This window comes from Uloborus diversus, chromosome 4 (assembly GCF_026930045.1).
Source record: "Uloborus diversus isolate 005 chromosome 4, Udiv.v.3.1, whole genome shotgun sequence".
Taxonomy (NCBI): domain Eukaryota; kingdom Metazoa; phylum Arthropoda; class Arachnida; order Araneae; family Uloboridae; genus Uloborus; species Uloborus diversus.
Genome location: NC_072734.1, coordinates 152,544,836 through 152,566,349, shown reverse-complemented (window position 1 = coordinate 152,566,349; position 21,514 = coordinate 152,544,836). Strand labels below are relative to the sequence as shown.

General features: G+C 31.8%; 1 protein-coding gene across 8 annotated transcripts in view; it reads left to right on the top strand.

Moving 5' to 3' along the window:
- LOC129220288 (calcitonin gene-related peptide type 1 receptor-like) overlaps positions 1–21,514 on the top strand; it is a 141,088-nt gene that overhangs the window by 82,425 nt on the left and 37,149 nt on the right. For 4 of the 8 annotated variants that reach the window (XR_008580458.1, XM_054854675.1, XM_054854681.1 and 1 more), the window contains exons 11-13: positions 1,285–1,370; positions 3,240–3,378; positions 8,186–8,227. Coding sequence is in view for 6 of the 8 variants with exons in the window: in XM_054854675.1 (XP_054710650.1) it covers positions 1,285–1,370; positions 3,240–3,378; positions 8,186–8,227 (267 nt within the window). In the remaining 2 variants the exon portion in view is untranslated. Of the gene's footprint in view, positions 1–1,284; positions 1,371–3,239; positions 3,379–8,185; positions 8,228–11,341; positions 11,604–18,732; positions 20,000–21,514 lie in introns of those variants that run through there. The other 4 variants (XR_008580457.1, XM_054854676.1, XM_054854678.1 and 1 more) reach the window with 4 other exon arrangements.

Genomic DNA, 21,514 nt, shown 5'->3' with positions numbered 1-21,514 from the left:
ATTTGGTGACTTTCAATAAAATATATGTTTGTTATCTAGTGTGTTGCTCTTATTTTTAAAATTTATGGTTGGTTTTAATCAATCAAAGATAAACTAACAGTAAAATCTGTTTCATGTGTTGAGTATTTCATTTAGGAAACAGCTTAGTGATACGAAAGAAAAGCAATATTTTTTCCATTAGTACAAAAGTTGCATAGAAAAGAAAAAACAAAATATTTAAACATTAAAAGTGAACCCATGAATGATGGATTTGATGATAAATTTTCTTGTGACGCTGTTGAATAGCAGTGGTTTAAAAAATCTTTGTGAATTTAATTTGGTTTTATAGCATTGGATTTTGTAAATTTGTAGAAAAATGTATTTTGAATCGAATCCATATTCAATCTCGATGGATTTTAAGAATAAATGCTGGTGTTTTATTTCTTCTTTTTGATTAAGATTGTAGCAAAAACATAAAAACGAAACAAAATTCTGGAAAGGGGGAACCTGATCAAGAAATATCATTGCTGTTCTAAGAATTCTCTGATCTCCATGAAAAATACCTCTCCTTCTATTCTGCCTTTTACGTATAAATCAAATATATCATCAACTTTAACTTTTAGAGTTTTTGATCTGGGTTTGATTGGCAAGTAAAAAAATTATAAGGATCAACGTATTTTTAAACAATCTTTTTTGTTAAGAATTATAGAGTATTCCTATCTTCTGTTTTTTTTAATGGTTTTTATTGCATTTCCATGAGCAATATGAAAAATATAATTCATGTTTTTCTTAACATTTTTTTTATTAACATTTTTTTTTTCATAACTATGCGCATTCTTTTGCTGATATTTATATTCATCTAAATTACTTCATAAAGCATAATGCATTTTTCATTTTGAAAAAATCTAAAACGGCTTAGAGTAAGGATGGGAGCCTTTTTTTTAGCCAGAGGCTTAAATACGGTGTTAATTTTGTCAAAATGTTATCAATAACAGCTCGCAATATTTCTCACATTCAGGGTTCGTTTACCAAAAAATATATATATGCAAGAGTCCCGTATTTTTAGGAACTTATTTGCATGCATAAAAGTGCTGAAATTATTTTTAATCTGCAAAATTGCACCGAAGAGAAAGTACTGGACCTAAACTTCCGTGTAAATGAAACCCTGTTTAAAAGCAACAATTTTGAAAAGTTTCATAAATTTCTTTAGACCATTTTTCCAGAGACATTCATCCAGGGTTATGTTGTTGTGCATTTGACTCATAACTTCTCTCCCAAATTCATTTTTCTGTGTGCCTGTTGCAGCTCAATTTCGCATTCCTGTGCAATATCATCCGCGTCTTGGTGACGAAACTACGAGCGACGCATACGAATGAGCCGAGTCAGTTCAGGTGAGAATTTCTATTGCAAGTTGAATTCGGATAAAACGTAAGCAAATAAAATTTCGCTAAATTTTGTGCTTTAGAATTTATACTATTTTTCTATGCATAGTTTAAAAAAGTTCAAAACATATCTGCAGGTTTTATTCCTTAGCTTTAAACATTCATACGGGCTTAAATCATTTAAAAATGATTGCTAGCATGTTAAATACTCGTCATATATATTGAAATAGATTTCTATATTGATTTATATATATATATATATATATATATATATATATATATATATATATATATATATATATATATATATATATATATATATATATATATATATATATATATATATATATATATATACATATATATATATATATATATATATATATATATATATATATATATATATATACATATATATATATATATATATATATTAGCTGCTAGAATATTTTGAAATGACATACAGTGCTGGCCGAATTATTAGACTAAAGAGTTTTTCTTTTTTGTTTTTAATTTTTTGTACACTATTTGTACTAAAATGCTATTTATTTTACTGTTAAACTACAGTACATACTGTACACTGATTATTATGTTATTTTAGCATAATTTAATATTTGCAGGTGGCAGCAAAGTCTGCTTTGTTTATGTTCTTTGTTTATCTACCTACCAGGAACATAACCTCGATCAGCTTAAACAGTTCACTAGTTCTTTTTATTAGTGTGTTCTGTTATATTTAAAGTTAGCTTTAGGTAATTAGTGAATATGTGTATGTGAATATATAGAATAGTTAGTATAAACAATTTTTTAGCTCCTTTTTTAAAAAGTTAAGAAATGGTGTAAACCTTGTGAAAAGTATGCCAAAAAGACTTAAAATGCTCATCAAGAACAAGGGAATGCATACTAAATATTTTAATTATTTCACTATTCGTTAATAGTGAATAGATTAAGATAATTATTTCACTGTTCGTTAATGTGTCAATAGTTATGTTATTAATAAAGAATTTGCTTTTAAAACAGTCTTAGTCTAATAATTTGGCCAGCACTGTAAGCAGAGTCACATTGGAACGAAACACGAGCATCAAAAAATTTTCCTTTTCCCCCTCATTCAAATTGCATCGTCCGAACTAGCCGCTTGGGAATTCTACGGAAAACGTAGTCTCATTTAGTATTTCAAAACATTATCATACGGTTTAATTTCAAACTTTAAAGCATTACTTGTTTGTTAATACAGTAAAACGTGTCTATAACGATACTGTTGGGATCTCAAAAATTTTTGTCATCGACTTTTTATCATTAATGACAGTTTGAATAATACTTATGCGAAGACTCCCTCCCCTATATATCCAGTGCGTAATAATCTATTGAGTTTTACTTCAAAAAGTCAAACTTGATTCAAGTAATTTAAATACTGCGCAAAATAAAAAAAACTTAATAATAATAAATAATAAATTTAACAATTTTGTAGTTTCAAACTTTTTTAAATAATAAAAAATGACAACAAAAGGCGTATATACGTGCTAAGCCAGAACATTTTCGTTACTGTCAGCAATAAGGACATTTTTTCGCAATATTAGTTTGGACATCACCAGTGGGTGATATCCAAACCATCATCCATTTTTTGGATTTTTTTCGTTTGTTGTTAACTTTACTTTTTCCAACTCTATTCCAATAATGTTCCTTTTTCAAAGAAAAGTGGCGGTGGTTGACAGAAAAATAATATAAATAACAACAGAACAACATAAACATCAACAAACCAGTGTGTGAAAAATGAAAAATACAAGTTTTTTTTTCAACTTAAAGGATAAACTTTTCAATGTGTTGAATTGTTTAAAGTTATCCTTTAATGTTAGTTTCTCCATCTTCAATACTTTTTAATAGAAAAGCTGTACGAGCAACTTTAGTTTTAGTGCCATTATTTGGACTGCACTTCTTCCTGGTTATCTATAGACCACAGTATGGAGAATGTACGGCGCTTGAAGTCTACACATTCCTAAGTTATTCTATGGATGGACTTCAGGTAAGATTAAAATAGAGGATAATATTATATGAATATTTATAATGTTATTTTTTGTAGAAAAATGTGATAATTGATTCATTCATTAGTGCCACTTGAGATCACAAATACCACTTGAGAGTCAAACTTCGCTAAAATATTTCAGTCACCACTAAATGAGTTAAAATATTTTAGCCAATTAATATTTTAGCCTGGAAAATGAATAACGGGGTGTGCCAAATTATGCCAGTAACACATCTTGAAAAAACAGGAACGTTTTCCGCTAAAAGTCAGTAACCTTTTTCAAGTATCCTTGAAACTTTTTGAATAATTTGGAAATCTCCCTGCTTAAGGCCAGCCATGCCTCGGGAACCTTTAAGAAAAAGGTAATAAAATGTTGAATGCGATGTAAGGGTTAGATAAAGGTTTAATGTAATTCATTTGAACCTTCCTGATTTACCACGATAGCTCCAGAAGCATTAATGCAACCATGGCCAAGGCTAAGACGGACTTACAAGTATGAATCTAGAATCTCCACTGCCTGAAATTCTTACTTTGCAAAGCAGTAGCTATTCAGAGACTTATTTGCTCTTGTATGCAGCTTATTCGATTTAGACGGGCCGCAAGCGATCTAATGCCGATACACTTAATAAACATGCTTAGTCAATCTTTAAACTGGCAGCTAAAAATATTTTTCACTCGTGAAATGTCTGCATTCGTGCAACTTCTAGCAATTCAGGAAACTTTTTTTCAAACATACTTGATTTTACCAGAAAATAGATGAAAACCTGTGAAATACCGAAACGTTCCTCGGAAATAATCAATAATGTTTCGGAATATTTTACAGTGTAAATTTCGACCACATTTGTCATATTCATCTCCTACTATAAACCAATGAACTTCTTAAAAGGTCTTCTGTTAAGACTAAAGTGCATAAAGCATCAGATTGAGTTGAGTTAGTGAGAATCAAAGGGAATTAAGGGGACTGTTTTCAATTTTTGAATAAAACGCGTGCAAAGTTAAAACTCTTGGCAGGCTTTATTGAATTAATTTTCCAAATCATGCTGACAGGCAATATTGAAATAGTTGGAAGGAACTTAACATGAGATCATAGTGAAGACAAAGCAAATCCAAATGACAGCATTACGAGATTCATCCAAACTGTAGTAGCTCTTGCCCCAAAACAATTGAGAGTGTATTCAGTAAGTTACTGAATACAAGGCAAGGCAGGTATAATTACTGAATGTACCTGTTTTGCCTTCAATCTTCGAGTTGAACCGAACCATTGCTTCGATCACTTGTCTTGTCAGTGCTAATTCTGTATTAGTTACCAGTTTGTTTGCCAATCTTGGCTTCCTTAAGAGGTTTTCCACCTCCAGCTCAGTCACTCCTATGCCGGGCTGATGAGTGCTAACAAGCACGAAACTGCAGTCCTCGGCAGGAATTGATTGAGGTGGCGGTGTATTTCATGAAATGAGAGTGTATTCTATCATTTGTAGAAGGTGGTGCAAAAGTAATGTCATAGTTTGAATTAGCTGCCCTTTGGTTTTAAATGAAAAAAAAAAAGAGCTCTGATTGCATCAAAAGTTTATTTGAAAGTGTAAAATAGGGGACATTACTTGGAAAAACTTATATCGCTCACGTGGCTACCTTCCAAGTCGATGCGCTCATTTTACGGCATTTTCAATTGTTGCTCGCAAAACATCTGGCTCCAAGTTGGCGACTTCTTCTTCATTGTTAGTTTTCACGACTTCCAAAGTTCGGGGGTTTGTTGTGGTAAACCCATTAATTGTTCGAGCACATGGAACACGATCACAGGGTAAACAACGACGAAATTCACGTGGCGTTAAAATAACAGACTTAAAATTTGTCAAATAAGCAGTAAAAATAAATCCACGTTCTTGAGGTGCTATCGCTCCATGACTTGTTGACAACTAATTCACTATATATATATATATATCTTCATCATAAATATCAAAGCACAGTGACATTTGGCTCTATCTGCAATAATGGCGGTCAATTCAAATTATGACATTCCTTTTGCGCTACCCTGTACTAGTTGTCTCCAAATTCTTTATTTTATCATGAACTCCCCTTTGCTTCTAGTTGCTTTAACTGAGACACTTCATATAGAGCACAATTCATAAAAACAATTTTTGTAAGCATGTATAAATAAAAAAGTCAATTATTTTTTTAAGTAGCTAAAAAAAGGAATTATTCAGTAACTGCAAACGTATTTGAACAAGTTTTAATTAAGAAACAATGACTTAAATTTGGCTTGTGATAAGATGCCTCAATATAAAAGTTCTTTTAAGTGATTGTCAGCGAGGAAGGGATTTGAAATTTCTGTGGAAAAACAGCATTAAAAGAATTTTCCGTCCTTTGTCAAAATGATACGGCAACTTTGCTGAATGTACTTTCTTAAAATTAGATAATTTTTACGTGTTAAATATAGAAATTCTTTGAACTCTGGTCGAGAATCGGTTGTGCGTCTGCTGTTTATGCATAATAGTTCAGTTCGGTTTTGGTAACCATGTCTCAAATTTCAGTTATTACTAGACATCAAACCAGTTCCATTCAATGCTCAACATAAGCCTTACCATAAAAAAATGCTTTCACGCATTGAATAATAAGATGCCGTAATTGAGTAATTACGAATTGCTTATTATCCTTATTTGACCAAAGTTGATGTTGCTCTGATTTTTCAGATTACCATGTCAATGAGAATAAATTTAGCTCGTTGTTTTAATATTTAATAAGGGGAAAACTTTTTTGTCATCATGGTTACAAATTGTTTGTATTCACTCAACGCTTATGCAAAAAAAAAAAAAAAACAACTCTGAGCACTCCATTGTTCACCGGCCGCCACAAGCAGGACCACTCCCTTAGCCGGCCAACGCGTCTCTGCCGTACCCCCCCCCCCCCTTCACACACACACACATACACACGTCTACACACACACACTATACACAGACTACACACACACACTATACACAGACTACACACGAACACGTCTACACACACACACACCCACGCCTACGTGCACAAACTCACAGACACTTGAGATTGCAAATGAAAAAACATAATTTGAATTCCAGTTTTCAAAAATTCAAATTTTTTGTTGATATTTCTTTTTACTTTAAGAACATTCGTACAATGTAAGGTGCAACATTTGACACGTTGTTGCTCTAACTCGGTGAAAACAAAACTATCTGTGAGAAATATCAGATTATCTATTACGCAATGTTTTTATTTATTTATTTATTTTATTTATTTATTTATTTATTTATTTTTTGAAAAAAGACCTAATCTATATAGTAATGTATTACGATTTAAACGTTTTGCGCAAATAGAATCTATTTCAAGTGTTACAATAATTCAATAGACTGTCCAAATTTAATTGGCACTAACGCATCCAAAAGCAAATTTACGCTCCTCTTATTTATTTAAACGAATTTAGAGATACTGAATTATCTATCTTATTTAAATGCATAACTGTTTTATATATGGGATAAAGTCAAAACTATTTAAATAATATATGACGGAAATATGAAAGCATTTATGAAATATTTCTTGGTAGGTTTACAAATGAATTGAAAAAAAATATTCAACGTTTCATCAGTAAATTTCTTGAATAAAATTCCTTAGAAATTGTATAACGCAACGCCAAATGAGAAAATTGGGTAAGGAAATTGTGCAATTTCCGTTTTTAGCGTTTTATTCCAGGAATAGTAAGGAAGTGTTTTAGTAAAAAGGGACCAAATATGTTTTCCCTGGAGATTTTAAGATGTCATGGTTGAATGTAAATGTGTGTTTTAATTAATATCTTTGTAATATTTTAACTAACATTTTACTCCATTTAAGCAATGTAAATGTTACTTGTATAAGTTTGTTTAGCAGTAAGCAAATGTAGGGGAATGTAGGGCAAAGTGAAATAGTTAAGATTAGTTACTTTTTCAAAATAAACAAATTAGAAATTTGTTTTGACAACTGTGGTACATAAAGAAAGAACAATACATTTTATAACAAACTTGCATTGAAACATTATTTTTTATTTTAACAACAAATTTGTGCCTTCGAAAAAGGCGTAAATTTTTTCTTTTTTTTCATGGGGTAAAGTGAAAACTTTGCGCCGCCTGAACTTGACTAACTTTACAAAGCATTTGCAATACAAATAAGCTTAATATTAAACAAGAAATACTGCACTGCATATTATTAGATCTCAATTAATATTTAAAACTTTAATTATTAAAATGTTATCATTAAAGAATAAAAAAAATAATTTTTGACTCAAACAGACAAATGCAACATGACGGCAAAACATTACGAGTATATATCAGTAAAAAAAAAAAAATGCTTGTACTGTCTGACCACGGATTGTATGGAAAGACAAACATCCATTTTACAGCCGGAAATGGACAAATCTATTATTTTTAACGATTTCAGCTTTTGCAGAAGCAGAGTCACATTCAAATGAACGGAATACACGCATCAAATTTTTACTTTTCCCCCTCATTCAGATAGATTTGTCTCATCTGCATGTTTGAAAATTCCATACAATCCGTGGTTAGACAGTATTATCATATTATTTGATTTGCAGAGGTACATTTTTTCTTGACTGGAATAGACTACATGTATTGCTACATAGTTAAAATATTACTAGGCAGGTGGCGCTAAAAGCAGAAACATAGTTCACCATTTCACTTTGCCACACTAGTTCATTTTGCCCTACATTCCCCTATTATGGATACCATACCAAGAATGCAAAACTGGTAATATAAATATTTCTGAACGAAAGTTATTGGTCTTACACTTTGATTGTTTTTTGCAGGGTTTTCTGGTTTCTCTAATATTTTGTTACCTTAATGGGGAAGTAAGTATAAAGGATTTTATTACTATTACTTAATCTAATTGAACCCATACGGTATTACAAAGCCCATTAGTCATTTTTTTTATTTTACTTTTTTTTTCGTATGTTTATTAGGTTTGCTCTTTTCCTACAATTTTCTATGCTAAAACTACCTTACGTTCTACCATATCTTAATCTCATTGAGAATAAATGAGTTGACGTGTGCATCACATGACTTCCTTTTACTCCAATTTAATGTCATTTCCCCATTACTGGCATTTTTATAGTGATCCAATAGTTTACTCTCTAAATATCACCAACAGTGGCCAAATTGAAACCAGATTTTTAAAAAAATCACCAAATTTGTCACCAAGTTGACGACAAAACTTGGCGACCAAAATACTGGCGATATATCGTCAGGTGTCCGCCAAATTATAACAACACTTGAGTTTACATCGAAATTAACAATGATTTCCCCCCAAAAAGCGGCCACCCCTTCAGAAACACCCGAATGCAACCAAAAGGGGAGATGCACAACTAGACCCCACTAGGAATCTACTTACCAAATTTCAACTTTCTAGGACACACCGTTCTTTAGTTATGCAACATACATACGCACATACGCACATACATACATACAGACGTCACGAGAAAACTCGTTGTAATTAACTCAGGAATCGCCAATTCACGTGTCTATACGTTTTTAGGCGCTTATCCACGTGTGGTCGAAAAAAAACTCAACATTCATTTGGGGGAGAGTAAAATGGAAATTAAAGTCGATTTTTGAGTGAAATTTTTTTCGTGAATACAATACTTTTTTTTTGTAAAAGGAAGTAAAATTCTAGATATTTAACTGAATATTTTAATGTTCTTCAGCCTAACTTCACTCTTTTCTTCCAATATCATTAAGTTCACTTCTTATTTATTTTTTACGTTAAAGAATTGCTAAAGTTTTTTTTTTTTTTTGTTAATTCTATTTTTGTAAGTATATGTGTTAACATTGTGATTAAGAGATGGGTGAGTCCTATTACATGTTTGAGCCTAAAGATATAGAAAAAGATTATACTGCTGACAAAAAGGGTTACAAAGCATATTCTATGTTTTGCGATAGCTGTTCAGAAGCTGACAAATTTTTCCTTACTTTTGGTTTTGGAGGGTTACTAAAGAGCAAAACTTAATATTGCGAATTTTTTAAATTTATTTTTACTGCACATTGAATATTCATTAGGTTGAAATTATGTTTGGTATCAAAATTTAGTTTATATCACTGAAGCGTTTCTTATGTTAAAAAGTAAAAGCTAGGGTTTTGATTGATGATTGTAATAAGTAATTTGAACTAGACGGTTCAAGCGGATGCTGTCTTTAGATTAGAATAGAAAAACAACAAAACAATGTAATAATATTGAAAATTATACTGTAAAAAATTGAATCAGCAAATTTCTTGTCAATACATTTCATTAAAATATCGATCTTTACATCATATTAAAATTTTAAATATAATTAATTATGAAAATAATATTCATTAAATTTTGAAAAATTAATTCACTTCGAATGTACACTAAAATAAGCCAACATTTACATGGTTTCAAAAGATGGTTCTGAAAAATGTAGAAAACTTCAAAAATGCAAGATCCTAAATATTAGAAGAGCATTTTCATGTGGATTTACTTGCTTTTAAATCAAATAAGGAGATAGAATTTTCTTAGTCGGAGGAGGGAGTGCTTCTAACCACATTGCTTTTTTTGCTGCAGTTAAAGTTACAGCCACTACCTTACCTTCTTTAAAACTTAATTGCAAAAAAGTTTTGTACTTTTTGAAAGACTTTTCGTTTTAGATACCGGATTCAGCTTCTCTTCCTTTTTTACTCTTAAATTTAATTTTGTCAATGTTGTTTTTTGGAATTTTTTTAAAGATTTAATTTTTTATGTTTTTAAATGTCTCTCATGTTTTTTTTTTTTTTTTTTTGTAAAGTCTTATCTAGTATATTCTTTTACGTGAAATACAAGTTGATGAACTATGTTTCTCTACAGCAGTTTTGCAATTTGTACCGTGTAGCAATCACCGTGCTACATTGTACCGTGTATAGTGTACTTACGGTTGTATCGTGTAGTTACCGTTCTATCATATAGTTTCCGTTAAAGCGTGTAGTTACCGTTGTATCGTGTAGTTTCACTTATATTGTGCAGCTACCGTTGTACCGTGTAGTCATCCGACGCATCATGTAGTTACCATTTCGGCGGCAGCCACCTCCAAGCTAGTAAATGGCGACTTACTATCTTCAGATACTACTTGCGTTTCGTATGGAAGATATTGTTGCTGTCTTGTGCCAACTATGCTGCCAATTCGGCAGGTACTGCTTCACTTTTCCAACTGTACCGTAATTTGGAGTGAAGTCTAACCTTTACAGTACACACATGCCATATAAGTACCCCTTTGTTGGGCAGGTAACTCTTCACAGCACAACAACACATTCACGCAAAGAAAGAACCATAATGTACATCCCTGCCCGAGTCGGGATTTGAACCTATGACTATCCCATCCGCAGTCAGACTTCTTTGACCATTAGACGTGTCAACAGTACGGATATTAAGAACCTTTTTTGCCACGTCACATTGCCCTAGTTAGCTTAGCGCTCTGTGACTACTTTGTGAGAGTCTCCTTCGGCTGTTTATTGAAATTTGCCAATGGATTTGATGTGATCTTTTAAAATTCGGCGACAAAAATGGCAATGTATTACCAAATTTGGCCGCAATCCGAATGACATCCTGTAACAATACCTCATAATTTGCGGATGCAGAAATCGCATATATTTTAACTGAGAGCTCTCTACAGGAATAAAAATGGTTTAAATATATATCTTCCTCTGAATATTCTGAATCCAAGAGAACCAGTTTCAATCTCGGAGAGATGTATAGTCCAAAGGTGCTATAGTTATGGATAGAGACAAAGAGAATGGAATATCTTTAAATAATAAGTAGATTGAAAACTGTTGAAATCAAAAAATATATACATTTCAAATGATTTTTAGTAACTTTCAAAGATGTTTTTATCATTTTTTTTACACCGCTTGATTTTTTTTCAATGTCAATTTTTGTTTTTTTTAAAAGATGACACTGCTTTTACTTTTTTTTTTGCAAGATTCAAGGCTTAGTGAAACGCTCCATTCAGAGGATTCGACTTCAAAGAAGTGTCACATCTTCGTCTGACTGGCGACGCTCCACTCGCTCTGAACATCTCAGCAAGATGAGAGTGAATGGATCAAGGAAACGTGGAGCTGTGAGACCTTTTCTTTCTATGAAGCTGTAGGTCTGTCTTGCATGCTGCTACAGAAATGTGGCTTGATTGGCTTCATGTGGTGGTTGTATTTGCATGAAGTATTTTGATAAAGAATGGCAATACTGTTAAGTGATTTATTTTTGTATTTTGCATGCTTATACATCTGTTGAAAATTATATGCTTTCTGGAAGTATGAAGGTGAATCCCAAAAAATGCAGAGAGGAGAAAACCAGTATTTGAAGAGCAATTGTTCTGAGGAAACATCATTCAATATAGATAGTAAATACGGATAGCTCTACTTGTGCTACAGTGGTTGCCTAGACAGAGTAAGTTTTCAAGCGTACTACAGTTAACGAATAAGCAAGGTGTTTAAACAAGGCTAACAAGTGTGAGCCGTAAGTCGTTTGTTCTTGTCGAAAAGTTAAAGGATTGTTTCACCTTCCTGTCTGTTAGTTCCAGATATGATGCACTCCTGAATTTCAAGCATTTGTGCTAGCAAACTTTAAATGGAAAATGTAGTCACGTCCATCCCACATATCTTCTTAGTTTTGATCCTACAGGGACCACGAATGACTTTTTTCTTATATTGAAGGAATGCGTATATGTAAAAGATGTTTCCTTCATAAAATGATATTAAAACATCCAGGCTCAGTCAGGCGGTGAAGTCAAGTGTAAACAAGCTGGTGCTTCTTTTAAAAATATACAGTCGGACCCGCTTAATGGAATAATCTAATATGCCACAAAAATTTATTCTAATAAGCGGATTATCCGGGATCAAAATGACTACTTTCAAAGATTTGGTACAATGAAAATTTATTAAATTAAGCGGGATATTCTTTTAACCGATATTCCTATAAGTGGGCTCGACTGTACTAAAATGGATTAATGATGTTGTGGGAACTGCTCCGGAAAATATTTTTTGGAGCATAATTACTGAATTTGAATTTTCAGTCCGTTGCTAAAACATATTTTTAGTACCCCTTATTTTATTTTATTTTATCTATTTATTTATTTATTTATTTATATATTTATTTTGTGCTAACTGCATTCTTGAATAATGTACTAAAATAATTTTGCATACAATTTTTTAGGAACACATGTGGCATTTCATAGAAGTCAAAATCCATCAATAATTGACTGGAATAAATACTATAGCAAAAGTTTTGGGTTGCAAAAAATAGTAAAATAACTGAAAAGGCTCCATATTTTAGAAGATGATAAAAGAAAACTAAAAACTGAAGGATTTTTTTGAAACTTCTTTGGAACATGCAGAATTTAATTTAATATTGCTGAAATTATGTTGAATTAAAAAAGTAAACAAGAAATAATTAAATATGAAAGGGATCTCTAGAATACTTGAAAAAGACGTTGATTTTTTTAAAAAAATCTTCTGTAATCAAAAGCTGTTTGCCAAGAGGGTTAAAAACCACTTCAGACGAAGTAAAATCCAGAAAATTGAAAGCGATTGACAAATTTACATGCAACTTTCGGAGTTAACTTAATTTTGCAGTTTCTTCGGCTAGATTTTTTTTCCCAGTTCTTCTGTTCACAAAATGATCTTTTTTTTTTAACCACAAGACAAAGTAGCAAAGGTTTTTCGTAAGACAGAATTTTATGCAACTTCGTGGATGTTAATATTTTAAGTCTAAGAGAAAGAAATTTTGATAAAGCATGCTTTTAGAGGACAAATGAATAACTGAAAATAGCAACTATGCAACAGAATGTTGATTTGTAGTTCAATCTCCAGTTGTTTTCAGTCATTGGTAAAGAAAGTTAAAAAGTGTTAGACATAAAAATGGCTCAAATCATTCCAACTAACTGCTTCAACTACTAATTTTCGTGTGGCTAACAATATTTATTTTGTTTCCTTAACGGAAATAAATAAATTTTATTTGTTAAAAACTAATCGTATACCAGATGTGGCATTTCAAAATTACATAATGAAACATACTAAAACAATCGTTAAAAAAAGACTTTTTTTTAAAAAAATTCTTTATTTTACGTCAACGCGTAACAAAATTAGCTGTGATAAAATTGTTTCCGAAACTTTCTCCGCACTTTATTGTTTTTTTCTTCTCAGAATAAAAGCATTTCGATGTATTCAGAAGCAGATCTGTTTAGCTGGATTAATATAGTTCCCCAGTGTAGGTGCTCTCTAAAAGCAAGTTGCACGCTTATTGATCAAATCGACTGGTTTCCTCGAAGTTCTTAGTTTAATGTGGAAAATACTCAAACTTTCTGTGTCATTATCTAAGGATTTTCCAATCTTAGAATTCAGGTATTTTAGTTCTTAGATTGATTTGGCTTATTGTCTTTTACTATCGTTGAAATTTGCATATTGACCCCTTAAAGCCCGCTTTTTTATTTTTTATTGTTTTTGGGGTTTTTTTGTGTGGGGGGGGGGGAGAGAACAAGTTGAAAAATATCCAGTGTTTCTTTATGCAGAAAATAAATGTGTGGTCATAGTGTTATTTTTCTCCAATTGCAGTTGTGTGGGGAGATAGGTAACAAAGTTATTAAAAAGTTAGCACACAAACTGTTAATTGTACTAATTAATTACATCACTTCCATCACTCAAAACATCATAACCTTCATCGGGAAAACTTTCTAATAAATTGAAACCTTCAAAATCATCAGAGTCGCTCATTATCCTATCTGTTTCTAAAAAGGTTACAAAAACACTAAATAAAAACTAATTTGCGGTTAACTCTTTACTTTTATGATATTTATAAATGCACATTACCTTTTCACACAAACATCTGCTTTGTGACAAATGCTAGTTATTTTTAACATTTTTATAGCAAATCATCAAAATGCACCTTATGGTTTACGCAAGCTAAAGACTACATAGAGGTGCTATCTATAGTAAATGAGTTAAATTGTAATAGGGTGGTTTCCTTCAGTCAAAAGTAACTTTTAGTCATTGAAATGGATAGAATGGATGGATTTCACTGTTAATAAACGAATAACAAAGTTTCCAATTATCTATAACTCTAGAGGGAAAAAATTCAAATGTTTCGGAATTCGGCTGTGAAAACGCTGGTACGTAACATTCTTTCTTTGTAATGACCCCTACGCGAATTATTTATCTGAACAAAACAGTTAAACTTTTAGACATCATATCGCTTGCCGATAGATGTTCCAACACTTCAGTATAAGAAATGCGAAGATAAGAGTCCCGACACATGAGCTAGAACGAGTTACAGTTTGTATCTGGCTGCATCTAATTTGTGAGCATTTGCAATCGACGACCTATTCCGTCTGTCAGCACAAAGTTGTTTTACCCACTGTACTAGTTCAAATGCATTTTTAAAATATCTGTTTAATAAATTGTGAAACAAAACTACTTTTTTGCGTTAAAAACTGCTTCACTTACTTCTTCAACAAAAGATGAGCCTTTTCAAGTGTGTGTGCGAGTGTTAATTTTGTTTTTCAAAATAACTGCATGGTTTTCGTGTAATCCTTTTTCAATTTCGAATCTTTTGCTATTTAATTCTTACTTTTCAGGTTTTTGCTCATTAAATGTTGTGCACGTATTTTTTAAACTTCCTTCGTACAACTTTAATTTTTGTGTGTTGCTTCTTTTGCAAATGCATAACTCAAATTTACACATAGCATAAATGTGTTTCTTGATTAACCTTACAGTGTATATTATATATCTTTTTAACACTTTCAAACGAATATTTTCAGTGTTTGCAATGTAAATTAATTTCAAGTATACAATAATTTCTGAGCAAAGTAAAATTTTAGACTGGAAATGTCGAACATAATAGGCTCTTCAAATTCAAATTCAATAGGCTCTTCAAAATTTGACGTGTATAATAATTCCGTAATAAAACTAATTTTCACGGACTGGAAATTTCGATTAAAATACACTCTTAATTCTATAATCTGCAACTGATCGACACACGGCTATACGTGATCTCTCAAACTGCACTTGTATATGTGTACTATATATTCCTAAAAACAAAAACTGTATGTATTTTGCGTACTTATTTTTTTCCAATAAAAATTAATAAAAAATTCTTAAATAAATTTTCTTAAATAAATTTTCAACAAATTATTAGAAGAATTTTAAGCAAAATGAAATGTTTGAGCTCTTTTCAAGTAATAAAGTTTAAAGTTAACGCAATTACGGCATTAGTAGTAAATGTGTATACCATTAAGCAATTTAATTGTATAAAGAAATTATTTAAGTTTTCGAAAAGTTTCTTGATTTTATTAAACTTTAAATTTTACATAGTTCTGATTGTTAAGTGCTCAAACATGGCTTTCTGAAGTTTTGAAAACAAAATAAATAAATAAAGAAGCAAATAAAATCGCACCGTCTTTTGATTTCAAAAGTCAAAAATACCTCTAAAGATCTATTACTTGTAGCTGCTGTTCTTATTCGTGTTATTATTTTCATTAGTTGTGCATTTCATTGCGCATTTAATGATGTTAATGCTACGGTCAATTATTCCACGCCTATTATATTAAACCGGACAGAGTATAATCCCGTTTTGATCTGAAAGCTCATTATTCTTACTGGATTAAACCGAACTGTTTAATCAAGGGTCAGCATCTGATATGTGACACCAGATCAAATATCACAAATCAACTGATGATACTCTTAGTTACAAGTCAAAATTATCATACTAGCATATGCAGTCAAATTACCGTCATTACTTACAAAGCAGTTGTGTTTCACTAATACAAATAAAAATTGTACTTATTTATACACGTTTACTCAATTTCAATGCAATTAAAGACGTTAAGAATTTGCGTTCAAAAATTTACAGCAAAACTAAGGATAAACTAAACAAAGGCAAAATTAAGTAAACAGATTAAAACTGAAAAACCATTAGGTGCATACCTGGCTCAGCTAGTATCGAAAAAGCAAACATAGTAAAAGTAAGCTCACTGGTTTCTTTCATCTGTAATGAACTTTCGGTGTGATTCGACTCTTGTGTTAATCCGCCACGTGCTCCAAAAGAGTTTTATTTCTGATCATACTGGTCCAGCTTAAGTATTCAACAGCAGTCATATATCCAACAACTTGAACTTTTAAAATAAAAAAAGTATTGAAAATATTAGGAGTAATCCCTTTTATTTAACATATATGTCCTAAGATTCTTCAGTATCCACATATTATGTTACATTCACTCATTTGTTATATAAATTCTATTCTTGTGTGCAAAATTACTTGACATTGGAGAAATAAGCTGGTGCCGAGCGAAGGAAATAGTTCCTAGCGCCTTGTCCGATATTCGGATGAAATTACGCTCTTCACTTTAGAAATTGAATTTGTTAGTTAAACAGAAGAATACGTAACCTTTTTTGTCATAACTTCTGTCCATCGTTAAATTTTTTCCAATTTGACCAGCGAAGCAGCGCGGAACATTTCATCCATTTGAATCCAACGCACTCCAATAGCAACTCATGGACAGCTGGCGATCTCCTCTTATTCGTGAAGAAAGTAGGGTAGGTAGCTAGTGAGTGTGGCATTTTATCTCGGCTATGACCGTCTGTTAACTCGGTTTTTCTTCCACGAGTCGTGACGTAATTGTCAAATTAAGTTGCAAGCAAGTACAGCATCTTATTTCAAACAACAAGCAATAATTAGAAAAAAAAAAACAAGCATTGCAACTAAAGAAATTCACCGAAACAGCTAAAAAAAACAAAATACAATCTAAACTAATAAATGTTGCTGACTATGATTAGTGGATAGATATTAGCTGGTTCCATATCCTCCTATCAAGTCTGTAACATTTTAACATTTTGCTAACTCTCAAATTCAGATGCAGATTCTTTTGGTATAACACCGTGGAACGATGCTTCACGACGTCAAAGGTGTGCCTAAGGTCCTGATTTTAAGAAAACTCCAATTCATCATTGACTCACACGCCACACTGATGCCACATGGTCACTTTGAACTCACGTGCGCATAATCTATTCGATCGCCACTGAATGTGCATTAGATAATTCGTCCCATCAGGTATTTTTATGCTACCATAGACCCTGATGCCACTCATTAAATTCACCGTCTGAGGCTGCCTGACGCATATAAACAACTTTTACTTTACTAGAGACCATGTAAAATATTGGAGACTGCTGTTAGCTACCATTTAATCACGTAATTTATACAATTTATAGCATGTTTTGCTTGCTCTTTTATTGTTTCGTTTCGAAACAAAATCTTCTAAACATTATTCGAAGTTGTCGGGGGATTAAAAACATTCCAAAGTGAAGTTAGAACTTTTGAAGAACGGAATCTTCTCATGCGTTGGGTGAGGAAAAAAATTTGGCCTACGCTTTTGCGTCTGCTGGCCAATCAGGAGTCCCAAAACTATTACAAGGTCCTTAGCTGAGTAAAGGTTGTGCATATGCTTCCCTGACCCAGGGTGGTAGAAGACGGTAAAATGTGACACAGCACGCATTCTTAACTGAAGCTTAAGATGACATTTATCCTTCATAAAAATCGAAGAAGAGGCAAAATGAAGACGCTTTCCGTTTTCGGACATTCCAAAGGCTGCTGACAAGACTCAATGAGTTAGAACTAGGTTGCTCTTGCTATAAAGGATATGGACATTTTTTGATTTTCGGTGCAGGAGATATTTGAGGCAGAAAATATTTTTAATCGTATAAAAATTAAAATTTAATCAGTAATAGTTATAATTTGTCTTTAAAATTATCTTGAAATAATCAAGTAGTCGTCTTTGTGAAATACCTCTAAGTAAAAACTAAATATTTTTTGAAAATGTCGTAAAACAAATTGTGATGAAAAAACATGTTTTGCAGCGGTGACACATGTTTCAACGTCTTAATGCAAACACATCAAGACGCTTGTATGATATCGAAATATGTTGTTTAATCCCAAAATATATTTCAATCATTCTCATTACTATTTCTCACTGATATATTAAAATTGCATCACAATGGAAACTTGCATTAAATTTTAAAGACCCCTTTTGAACAGTGATACTTGAGCTTTAGTGTGCGTGTGTGTGTGCAGATCAAAATATCTTTATCTGTAAAAATGTAATCACTCAAAATTATTCTCTTTTATAACATTCCTAATATAGAATCTATTTTTATTCTTCTGTGGTCATCTATACCATGAAGACTATTCAACTGATTTTGGTATTATTTTACAACGACATTATTATTATTATTATTATTTTTGAATAACTTTAATATTTCTGTCTTAACTTATAGAGGGACGTTTTTATATGTAATACAATAACATACAATGTTCCTTTTTATCTCTATAGGTAACTGACTTGATGAGGAGATCTGTGTATCGAATGAGACTTCAGTACAATTTGAACTCTAAACCGTCCCCTCCCATCCCTATGTCAAACGTATCTGAAATGCCTCATTCCAAAATGAAGAAAGATTCCATATCAATAGAAGAAATATATGATGTTTATTAAAGTACCCACAGATCACAATTAAACTATTTTACGATAAGTATTTATCTCATAAAAGAACTAGGCCAAGGTTCGAAAATGAAACAAATGTTTTCATGAACAGGTTGTTGAATCAATGGAGCCATCCAATTGTGACTTTTTAAGATCTATAAATTTTGAATATGGAAATATATTTTGGAATCGGAGTATATTGGTGTATCAATGTATTTTTTTCAATGCGATATTTTCATTGCGTATCATTATTATTTATGGGGTCATAGTTATTGTAAAACCTGGCTGTGAGCCATGTTTATCATCAATATTTACATTGTTGCAAAAAACGTAAACATTGGTTGCAGACGAGACAGTTTTAAAATATTTCAAATTTTATTTCTTTTGTGAAGCTTTTCAAATGATTCTATTAAATAAAAAATAGCTTCAGTGAGACAAAAAATTGAAACGTTAGTTTTAATGCTTAATTGTATTCTATCAAACTGAATTCCAGCAACTAATGGCAAATAGATGACTTAACTATTAACAACTGAGTTGCGTAAAATTGTTTTTTATATTCCATGTTCTTTTTTTTTCTTTCGAACATTTGCTTCCTCAAACCTTTTTTTAACTTAAGGTTTCTTTTTTTTTTTTGCAAATAACGAAAATGGTGATATAAATCTGCATAAGGTTATCATTAAGAAATAAAAAAGCTAATGTTTTAAGTAAATCACAAAAACTATATGCGCATTCTCACTTCTGTGAAAAAATCCTCGATTTGCCAAGAGTAAATTTATTAACTGCGTAAATTATATTTATTATACATAGTTATTTTTTAAAAATTCTAAAGAATTTTCTAAGCTAAGAAAGCATGTAAATTCAGACCAATCATTGACAACTGTTTTCAAACATGATTTATGGCTAGTAACTTTTAATATTTATATGGCGCCAAAACTAAAGGATGTACTGTGTTCCGTGTATTTATTGCATTTATGTTTACATTGACGAATTTGAGCTGAGTTTCTTCATGTTATTCAATGAACCATATATGATATTTATGTATTAAATTAAAATAATTTATGTAAATACATTCCATTGTAGATTTTTCTCATTAATAAAACATGTTGCGTAAACCCTGTATGTGTGTACAGTTTTTTTAAAAGCATTTGTATATCACGAGACGCGGGAGCCTCTCTTCCCACCAAGGAAACCAAACGTCAGCAGCCAACAGAAGAAAATCCACCGCCAAAGACGAAAAAAAATAAAAGCGACCAAGAACAAGATTACACGACAGAAGAAGTTGGTTTTTTTTGGGTTTTTCATCCCTCTGTATCTCAGCCCCATGAAGACCCCCGGAGTTGATTTTTGGTACACTCAATATCTAGTGGCCCCTGACGCCGTAAGCAAAAATGCAATCCCCTGGACCATCAGGGGGAGGAGGTATTAAAGTTATAAAATCGCTGTTCAAAAAAGTTTTCGCTTACTTTGACAGGGCTACAGCCCAGACGAAAAAAGAAAGCAAGCTGAAATTTTGCACACACATTCCTTGTGCCCTACTGATGTGCCTTTTGTGCCATTTGATCCCCCCACCCCTTCCCCCCTCGTTTTTACCCCCCCCCCCAAATTTTACTTTCCCGGGGTTCTATCACAGCCCCCCGGGGAGCTACGGTAATGATTTTTTGTATACATATTCTTGGGGGGCCATTGAGTACATATACAAAAATTCAACCCCCAGGGACATCATGGGCCGGAGTAATTGAAGTTTGAAAGTCACTAATTTTCCCTAAATTCCTATGTATTATGTTCATAGGGTTTGTTTATCTCGGACAGCAATTGCAAGGTTAGAACAGATCTAACAGTTATTCCAAAGTTGTCTTAGGAAATGAAATTCAATCAAGATTAAAACATATCCAACAGTTGCAACTAGACGTTAAATCGCGGATATCACAAATTTGCCACAGCGACTGCTCATTTGGGCAGCTCATTGGGCTTTCTGTTTTCATATTCTATGTTGTTTGTTTATACTTAAGCAGAGAAACAAATTAATGAATAAAATTAGAATGCAGTCTCCCCCCCCCCCCCCCCAAAGTTTTGCCGATACGAAATTTCCTTTTGAATAAAAAATTTATTAGTTAAATTTAAAAATTTGGGATATCCGCGATTTGATATCGAGTAAAGTTGTATAGATCTTCTGACACATTCAAATTTAAAATATTTAATGGCTTAGTTTTTTTTTTTTTTTTTTCTGCTTGGTGATAACATGCGTTATTTCGTTTTTTAAATGAACTTTTAAACAAAACTAGGTATTAAACAAGACAAAGACTTATATCAAGAAAAAGATAAATCACCAAACAATTAAAATTATCCCATAAAACGTAAAATAATCCACGATTTAAGAAAAAATGTAACTAAACAAAAAGTGAAAAGCTAGATTAAAATAGCCCTCAAGCTGTAAAACATTTAAAGAAACCTTCATGAAAATGTTGAATAATCTGTCAAATAAAGAAACTGTAATAGAAATTATTGTAATGTTGTAAAATACTCGAAAACAATGTAATTTAAAATATAGTATTTTATTATCCAAGAAGTTTTCTTTGCAACAGAGAGGATACAAGGATTGCCATAAAATTTAAACCGCCCAATTCTCGCAAAA